At 28.6% G+C, this 10,715-nt stretch overlaps 1 protein-coding gene across 4 annotated transcripts in view; it reads right to left on the reverse strand.

Annotated features, from left to right (window-relative positions):
- LOC106469021 (coiled-coil domain-containing protein 40-like) overlaps positions 1 to 10,715 on the reverse strand; it is a 56,686-nt gene that overhangs the window by 25,332 nt on the left and 20,639 nt on the right. For all 4 annotated transcript variants that reach the window (XM_022397418.1, XM_022397417.1, XM_022397419.1 and 1 more), the window contains 4 exons: positions 6,908 to 7,011; positions 5,025 to 5,268; positions 4,044 to 4,226; positions 1,163 to 1,408 (listed from right to left, as the gene is read on the reverse strand). In XM_022397418.1, the coding sequence (XP_022253126.1) occupies positions 1,163 to 1,408; positions 4,044 to 4,226; positions 5,025 to 5,268; positions 6,908 to 7,011 (777 nt within the window). The remainder of the gene's footprint in view (positions 1 to 1,162; positions 1,409 to 4,043; positions 4,227 to 5,024; positions 5,269 to 6,907; positions 7,012 to 10,715) is intronic.

Raw genomic sequence — 10,715 nt, forward strand, 5'->3', positions numbered from 1 at the left:
AGAAATATAAAATAATTCCACTTTAATATAAGTTACAAATATCATCTTTGTATAATAAATAGTAAACTTGGTGAGAGAAATTGATACGAAGAAAAGTAAAAAAAAAAACATTTGAAGAAAGCACAAACTAAATGTCTGAATATGAGCACTGCCAAACATGTAGTGATAGTTAGGTAGAACGAGGGGATGTGTGGGAGTGAAAAGCTTATGGCATGCAAATTGTTTTTTAAAAATAGTGGGCAGCACTAAACGAGAATAGCTATTTATGTGAGAGGAAGTAAGGTACCTTGTCAGAAGAGCTCATTCAGCATGCTAGCACTTATATATATTCTAATAGTACATACACACAATACGATGATATGCTATTGACAAACTTCCATAAAAATTATCACACAGTTCTTGAAACAAAATTTTACATGTCATAAATCATGAGATGTATAAGGCCTAACTTTGTATCTAAATACCCTGCTTTAACCCTGACATGTGGAAGTAGTAAAATAAATGTCACAATCAGAACTCTAGTTAGTTCAGATATTCTATTCTTAAAAGTGGAGATTCACTTGACTGCTGATACTTTTTGACTAGAGAGAAAGAATCTTTGATTTAGGGATTTTACAGAGATCCCTATAAACAATTGCCCCTCTGGTAGAGTTCAGAGTATTATGGGATGGGTTTACCACAACAGGTATGTACCCAATTTAATACAACAAAATGGCACAATTCAAGTTCTGTAAAATTTAAACAGCTTGGTGTTCTTCACTAGCTCTGCCAGGGCCCCCTCAACCCTGACAGTCCACCACTGTTTGGATTGGTTTTAATTTTGTTGATTTTACTTGATAGTGCCACTAAATTCAGGTTGTGCACAATAGTTTGTCAAGTAAGAAACTGTTTATCAAACTTAAAAAGAGAAAAGTATAATACAATAAATAAAAGCCAGTTGTTGAGAAGATATAAAACTTTATATCTTTAGTCTGTCCCTTTTTTTCCTTCAATATTTGGTACTTGTTTGTCTCAGGTAAAACAAAAGGTATATAGATAAAACTGTTAATCCTTAAGCAATTTGAAATCTACTTAATTTGTTCAATCATGAGAACTGGTATAATGATTTTCAATGATAAATAACCATTACATTTGATACCAGAACTTCTGAAATGTCACTTACTCCTGCCAATTTGATAAGTTCTTCAAGTTTCTTTCTTAGTTTATTAATAGTATTTTGTCTTTTCTCTATAATAATATCTCTCTTCTTAGTTTCATTTTCACTTGATGTAACAGAATAATTTTTTTCATTGGCTTGCAAGTTCAGGTTTTCTAAATGGTCTTGTAAACACTGTATCCTGGTTCTTGCACCAGCAATTTCCAACATCTCCTGTGAGATCTGATTCTCTATTTTATTTATTGACATCTCCTGTGAATATAAGACAAAAAATTTTTAGACTTGTATTGTGTAGAGTTAAAGGGTAAAATAAACATAAAGGTTTAAAAAAAATAAAGAACGATCAAACATACGTATGTTATAGTTATAGTCTTAAAATGTTATTTACTTTACTCTGTGATCAATTATATACATAAAACTGGTATCATATTCTATGTACTTTAATCCTTACATCAGATGGAACTACTCCAGGTACAAAGAAACATAATAGATAGAATATGAATATATATGAATCAGCAGTGTATGATTAAAAAAACCAATAAAAGTGGTTATGACTTATACTATGATTTTCTATTATTTATAGTTCACAGTTTCTATCAAATAATAATCTAATAAGTAACAGCAAGAGTTAACTGTAAAATATTTAGTCTTTAAATGCCTATAAAACCACATTAATGGATAAAAAATGTAGTTTTATTCGTTTTTAAGTTTTAGAACCTATGCATACAATTAACAGATTGTCTAGATTAAACATCTGTTTTCTGAATGGTAATTACATTAATAACTTAATATGTGCTGCTAAAGTAATTTCTGAAAATATACATTGTGAAGTAAGTAAAGAATTAATTTAATACATGCCTGAAGGTTTTGTCAAAAAAAGTGTCTAAGGTGTGTCAATTATATCTTATAAAAAAGTTCAGAAACACACTTTAAAGGTGATAATTTTTAACAAAATCAAGTGATTCAGCTTAGATGAACTTTAATGACACTGAAAACAGTCAAAATTGAGGTTCCAAAACAATACAAGTTTATGTAGATCTGGCTGTCTTTCAAGTTATTATTTATAGAGTACAAGAAGCTGTAAGCCTTCTATCATAAAATAAATCCCCAGAATATCTTACTTCATGTTTTGGAAAGTATAAAATGTATTGGATACTGAAATATATTACGAGCTTCTTAAATTAGCCACATGCCTCACCATCTAACTAGTGATGTGCATGAATGAATTAACAAGATTCCCTCTACCCCTATCTAAAGGAATGAACTTGGAGAAATTTATGAGGTTTGTACTACATTACAAGTCTCTTTTTAGTTATATAAGTGTACTTATAGTGCAAAATGAAATCTGATAAAAATTTTAAATGTTTTTTTCAACTTTTGGACTAAAAAAAGTGTCATGACCTGTTTAGGCATACTTTCTAAGTGCACTGATAATACTTGATATCACTTAATACTCATGAATTTATTATATACCATATGTCTAACAATATTTGATAGCAAGTACCATTAAAATTTGTAGCACGTACTGGAGGGATTTACACATTTTGATAAAAAGTTTTGAAAAAATGTATGTCATATGTTAGCATAGCTGTATAGTAGTGTTATAACTATACCATAATATTAGAACAATAATAATAATAAGACATATTGTTAGACACATATTATGGAAGACTTGAGAAACAGAACATTACAAGCAGTTTTATGATATAAGGAATATTTTAATATCAAACAGTTGTGTGTATTAGTCCTGATGAAGCTGCAAACAGGAAACATTGGTTAAAATTAAAAAGTTCTTTTATAAATATCTGGAATATAAAGGTCATTTTTCCTAAACTTTTTTATCAAGTACCATTAAACATTAGAATATCATACTAAACATTGTGTTTTTGATAACAAGTGAAATACAAGTTACATGAAAAAGTACTGGCTGTGCACCATACTTGTACATTTTGAAGTCATTAAGGTCTGTAGTCCACCACTTTTGTTATTGTAATATTAAACTTTAAATTTGTGTTGTATTTGATAAACTACAATATATTATTTAATAAATACACACAAATATATAAGTATAAGCTTTCAGCGAAGAATTTAGGTTAAATGCTTTTAGCAACACTCAGTGAAAGTATCGTAGCAAAATCCAAATACAGGAAATTTTATATCTCAAATATATATTCTTATCAAACTATAAAAACTATCAATACTGGTGTTGAACAAAAATCTTCATGAAACTGAAGCATACAACCATGATGATGTTATAAAACAGACTCAAAGGGAAATATGAAACAAAATAAGTTACACCATGGATATTTGTAAATATTATCCTATAACTATTTAAATTCAAATAACTCTTTTTTTTTCACATAACACAGTTTACTTAGAAGGAAAAAAAGTTACATGTCAAAGAATACCATTATGGAAGCTATCTCTTGGATATATTATTATTGTAAAAATTGAGCAGTTGGCAACCTGCTTCATGAGCTTGATCTTAAGCTACATGGATAAAAGTAAACATTGAACTTCTAGGTCCTTATGGAAAAGTTAACTTAAATAGTAGTATTATAATCAACTTATCAAATACTATAAAAAAGCATTTATTCTTTATTAAATTTACTTCATTACTATATAAACATTCAAAAATCAATGTAACCTTTGGCAGAATGTTCTTAGAATGCTACAACAGCTTTTGATTCTATTTACAACTACAATGCTAAAATTTGTATTATGCTACAATATCAACAATACATGATTTAAATGCTGCATCACTTTTCATGCTAGCATGAAAAGGCTACCTTTGCTTGTTATATTAACTTAATACTTGGTCTATTTACTGTCTACACTTATTATAGCATATATGTATATACTTTATTTAATAAGATAAGTTTCTGACCTCCTGCTTAGTTTTTTGATGAATTTTTCCAGCCATTTGTTGGTTATATTTGGTTGCTTTATTCAATGTCAGTTTTTTACGAAGCTCTTGAAAAATAGCATCTTCCTTCATTACTTTTTCTTGATAAGATGCTCTTATTTGATTCTGAATACCCTCAAGTTGTTTTTCTAACGACTGTTTTTCCTGATAATAGACAAATCATGTAATTAGTGAAACTGATGATCCCCTCAATCTTTGTTCACTTAGGCTACTTACATTTGAATACAAATATCCCTATTTAAGCTTTTATATAGCCAACTCATGCAAACGTTATAAAATTATATTATCATACAATTTCTTTGGTGCAACAAAGGATTTTCATACAAGTATTATGTCAAACTGAATTTCACCTATGATAATGAACGTGTATATTTAGCCATCCAGGTCACATAAGATCAATTTATTTATGTCTCTTGACATGATAATTATATTAAAATCCTTCATTACACCAAGAAATGTTGCATTCTAATTCAATTTTAAAACATATTATTATTGTAAGTAAGAAAATCCTCATGCAACTCAAAAATTTAGCAGAATTTCGAAACACTTTAATGAAGGCTCAGTTTAATAAGAAAACAAGAATAACACTGAAAAAAATCTAAATAATCAGATTTAAAATGTAAAATATTTTAATAGGCTGATAAAGTGAAAAAGCTATTTACTTCTAATATATGAGTCATAAAATCACAAGTGATTGAAAATGAATATTATATTATGTTTTATTTGTTAATCTACTATAATGTTCAAATTATAAGTATATAAAGCAGATTTTCAGATTACCACAAGTCACTGAACAAGCAAACATTATCTTGTTAGTAGGTTGAACCTGCAACATTTTATAAATAATAACTATTTATCAGGTTGTAAGTATAATTTATAGTTTCATAGGTAGACAAAAGCATTCTTTGGTATTTTTCAGCTTGACATTGTAAACAGTTTTACCTTTGACAGCAGACCCAAGGTTGCTTCAGTTTCCTCTATTGTATGTTCATAGAGCATGTAGTCACGCTCTAGGACAGCAAGACGAGCCATACTTCCTTCTATAGAATTCTTCAGTAATGTCTTTTCTGATTCTTGCTTTTGCAGAATTAAATTCAAATGTTCATTTCTTTCTAGCTCTTTCCTGATATCTTTTTTATAAGCTGCAAACTTTGCTTTCAATGATCGTAGTTGATCTTGACGTTTTCTAAAAGAATAAGGTATTGAAAACATAACACTTTTTATGACAAAACAAAAATTAAAAGATAAAGCTCTTTGAAAAGGTAATATTATGCATAAAAGCATAAACTCACCAAAATGACAGACAAATTTAAAATCCTTAGTAACACTTCCTATTCTGCAGCACTTGAGGCTTATCTGATTATAGGAAGATGCATGAAATAGTAGGAGAGTATCTTATGATTGTCCTGTCATGCCTCAAATTAATACTATTTTCCTCAGTCATGAAATCATTCCTTTAAATTTTATGTATACAGATTAAAAACTACACACACATCTGTATCAGTAATAAAGTATATCACTGTTACTCTATTATTACTTTTTATAAAACATTTAAATAATCTATTAAGTTATTCTACACAAGGTTTAACTGAATATTTCTAACATAGCTTACAAATAATGTAAACCTTGCTTGTTTCCAATAATGCTAAATCCTAATATTTGTTTAACAAATCAATGTGAATTTTTATATGTTGATGACACATAAAATAGTTTAAAAAACTGGTCAAACAAAATCATGCACCTTCTGTTTTTAACAGTTGGTAGAATGATGGAAAACTTAAGTATCTAATTAAAAATATAAATCTTTTTTTTAGTAAATCAAGCTTTTTTCTTATCTGAGAAATTCACAATAAATTCAGACTTGACATTACGCAATATACATAGGCAGTTTCAGTGTCATGAAAATTTTATTTAGAGCAATTATTTTGTAAGTGAGAACTACTTAAATGATGATTTTTTGTTCTTCTTTTTCAAAAATATAGATTTTTAAATTGTGCTTTTTCCATTCGATTCAAATATCAGAAAATGTAAGATCATAGTACTTCTTTCTTTATTATGGGCTCTTCCCCAAAATGATGATTTGAAATGCACATAAGTTACCTGAACACAACATTCTCAAAACAATCAGTGCTTTGCTAGATTACCTACCATCGTTAATAAATGTCTTTGGTAAATGTAGATTTAATATTTTTTGAAGCATTTGTGAACAACAAGATAAATCTGAACAATAAAAATCAGACCTATGGTACGTCACAGTATATATATAAGGGTTATTTATTTTTAATGTATTTAACTAATTTTGACAAATACATATAATTCAAACCATTATTAATTATCAGCAAGAACAAGCATGTTATCAGACAATAAATTAATAATAAATATTCAAAAGAAATGTCCCCACTATTTACCTGTCCCAAAATATTTTGTATCCTGTTTTACTTGGAGATTTCAAAACACTATTTACAATAAATTATTTGCCTTTTACATGGTAGACATACGAAATAAGCTCACACATTGTATCACTATTACTCATTTTTATTAACAGTGCGGGGTCTGAGGGCATTTTGAAAAAAATCACTAAGTTTAACATTAACATTGGTAACTAACTAGTAAAAACAACAAAGTGAAAATAAGTAAAACTGTATGTATTTCATTTTCATATTGTTGCAAATCTAAAATAAATAGTAAGAAAATTATTTAATATTATAAACTTTTTCTGTTTACCTATTGTACAATATTACATTTGTCATTTTTGTAAAATTACTTATTAATGCTATAAAATAGGAAAATGTGTTAATTAAATTATTTCATAAATTACTACTTACCTAAGAAGTTCTTGGCCTGCAGCATAAGCCTCATCACGCCGAGACATGGCTAGAATGCTTTTTTTCCATTCTTGTAACAGCTGCTGCTTCTCTAATTGAACTGACTGAAATTATAAGAAAAGACTTACAAGGATTGGTCAAGAGTATGTAAAATAGTTTTAACTGATGGATTAAACATACTATTGATCACTATCATGCTGCCATTTTTCAACCTCACTAGATACCAACTGTGAGATAGCAAATATATTTTTTAGCTATATTGTGTACATACTTTTATTTCTACAACAATACAGAATCTTTTGAAAACAAATAAGTGTTCACAGAAATAATGAACCAAAATTACTGATTTTTTAAAATTTTCTGCATGACATTTATGCAACACATGGTAAATCAGCCAGGTCACGGACCCTTAAAGTTCAGACATTGCTAACCCTATTTTGAACCACTGATCAGAAGAAAGGTATTCAGACAGCAGCACCCACTAAAAAAGGGCTGTTATTAGTTTTTTGAACTCAATAACAAGATTAACTGTTACTTTTATACCACACCCACTGCCAAACATGCTGATTAACTTTATGGACATTAAAACTCAAACTTTGGACCCTTTTATCTGCAAAGATAACCACAGGGCTATTCCCTGGCCATATAAAAATTACTTATTTCAAACAAGAAACAAATGTTTGAGTTATATTTTAGAGACTAATTGCAAAAATTTAAATCCTGTACAATTTCTTATAATAATTAACTTTATAAAATTGGTTATAATAATATTGTTTTATATTTTACTTTCTTAAGATATTTGATAAATTACAAACACTTTTATAAAAATAAACTTGTTGGCTTAGCATAAGGATCTAAACCTAACCGAAATTTAAGTGAGATTATAGTTGAAAACATTATTAACAGCAGGGGGTTCTCAGATGATTACTTAATGCAGTCTATTCATTTCACTTTTTTGTTTTCTTACTGGTATATTATTCATCAATTTTCAACTCTAATGACTAATATATATAAAACTTTACTGTAGTAATTAGTTTATGAAAATTTCAACACATATGTAACACATACTTATTATTTAGCACACCTTAAATGTAAATCACTTAATTATTTTAGTATTAATCATAATGTTAGCTTACTATCAGAAGTTATTAACAAATGATTATCGCTGTTGAATAGATGAACAAAAAATAAAATGTACTATTCATTGATATGGTTAGTAGATCAAAGGATGAACTAACTCTAATCATTAGTTACTAACTTTTTACTATTATCATGATTATTACCGATACTTATTAGTTTATATGCTATAGCATACCACCCTTTCTAACAAAAAGAACCAGAACTGAATCCTAGCATTACTAATGTACAAAACCCTTCTCGGTACTTCCCTGCTGATGGCAGCAGATTAGCATCTGAAATGTAGGATATAAACTAATAGTAATAATAATATAAAAAGTGACTAATTAGAATTAGATGACCATATAGGCTACTAACCAAGACAACCATTTGCCTGACTATTTTATTTGTCTCACTCGACCTCAAAATTAAGATGATTATACTTGGGGTAGAGACTGTTTGGAAGTATTCTCTAGAAATGGCTTAAACATATAAGTTGACCTATCACTGATAAAGGTACATTAACCCCATTTCTAGAACATATCAAGGAGCAAAGTTTGATAGTTATATAGAAAATTCTAATGTAATTATAAAAGTAAATTAACTATCAGACTACACTAAAGAAGTCTCCGAGACATAAAAATCTTTATTTTAAAACCAAAATGATATTTTTATTTATACTTGTTTTTAAAAAAAAACAACTAAAAAGTGTATTTTTGCTACTAGATCACACTGATTTATTTCTCATTGTTTTTGATTTAAGCTCCTTCTGTCTATTACATACAATTATATTAAATTACACCTGTTGACTTAAGAGTAGATTGGTCACAGAAGCTTTTTGTAGTTTGTCTATTACTTATAATTAAGACTATTTATTAATAATTGTAATTATCACTGTAGAATTTTAGCAGCTCTTCTGGTAGATGTAATTACATAATTATTATTCTATTTTATCCCAAACAATTTGGAGCATGCAATTTGCAATCTGTTACATTGAATCTTTATATGTGTTATTTATAAGCTATTGTTGAGACCTTTGTTTGGATGTGTAAAAAGTAAAAGGAGCATATGTTTAGGAGTATATGTTTAATTTAATTATAGTTCAGAAACAATGACTAAATGTGAATCTGTGTCTAATAGAAATAAAAGCTTGATTTCAACTTTGTGTGGTTTAAGTTCAAAGAGGAACAAAGGTCATGTTCTTATCTTGTCATAGATGAATAGTCTTGCTGATGATGTGAGTTGTTCACCAAGACAATGCAGTTTCTAAGGCAGTAAAATAGCATGATTCATCCTAAGTAAAGTACCAGACAAATATCTAAACTGTTCTGTAACTCTGACAAGAATGACTTTTTCACATTAAAACCTATTATCGATATAAATAAACGTCAACATGTGTGTGTGTGTGTACCCGTGTATCTGTTCCTTATACGTTTCCACATTTCTTGATCAATCAGCACCAAACTTGATACAGTGATTCAGGATGACATGAGGAAGGTCATGAGGGTGGAGAGTGGGGGTTTGGACCCCCACCTAATTTTATGTTGATAGAATTCTTGAAAACAGTATGACTTTCTTTTCGGTATTGGTACCTTTATGTATTTTTATTGCAATTTTAATCTTTATTATGTTAACAAAAAAAATAATATGATTTTGCAAAATTGTATTTCTTGCAAAGCATGATATAAAGCATAACTGAAGTTTTAAAATGAGTGATAGAGAAAAGTCTTGTATTAACATTTTGATAAAAGAGTTTGTCTGTTGTTTGTAGTTAAGGACAAACTACACAACGGACTATATGTGCTGTGCAAACCACAAGTATCAAAACCCCCTTTTTTTAACGTTATAAGCCTCCAGACATACCACCACACCATTGGATGGCTTGGTAAAAGAGATTCAGTCATTAGACCCTCAAAATATAGGATGAAAACATGCAAAATACAGGTTTTTTTGTTATAAAAATAAATAAACAAAATAAATTTCATTAACATAACAAACACACTTGAATTCATAAAATCACTTGAGTAGCTTACTTACCAGCAGCAAGATTTTTGATAACATAAGCAATATTTCAAATTAGATTGTTAAATGTTGTATACAACAACTTGAACCTATAATTTTTTCATCTTTTCACACTCAGGACATTTAACCTCAGGCCTAGGTGAGGTGGGTTTGGTAAACTCATTCCCTTACATGGGTATTATTTCACTAAAAAATTTAATGAACATAGCCAAATTAAAAATTCTGGATTTCAAAATACACATACTTTTTTAAGCTTTCATTGTTCATTTTAAGAAAAACAGCAGAGACTACAATGCAAATAGTAGTATTGACCTTGTAATTACCATGATTTTTGGCATGCATTACTCATTAAAACTCATTGTTTAAATGCTAGAAAAGTCTGAAAATAGATGCAAGTTTCTTGATATTTCTTTACCAACCATCTAGCACTCTATATTACATTAGGTTTCAGGCAAAGTGTGTATAGATGTTATTTCAAGATTAAGTTATGTTTTTATACTGTATTTTTAGCATTATTCAGACTTGGTATTAAACCAGATCATAAATTCAGTTCCAAAATACTTTTGCAATGATTTTGCTGGTTCTAGTTCTTGGCTGTGAACTTACATCAAAACTAATAACACAGTAAACTAATAATGGCTGGAGACGGCTTAAATGGGTAATGAAGAAA

The sequence above is a fragment of the Limulus polyphemus genome, unplaced genomic scaffold, assembly GCF_000517525.1.
Source record: "Limulus polyphemus unplaced genomic scaffold, Limulus_polyphemus-2.1.2 Scaffold3266, whole genome shotgun sequence".
NCBI classification, from domain to species: Eukaryota; Metazoa; Arthropoda; class Merostomata; order Xiphosura; family Limulidae; genus Limulus; species Limulus polyphemus.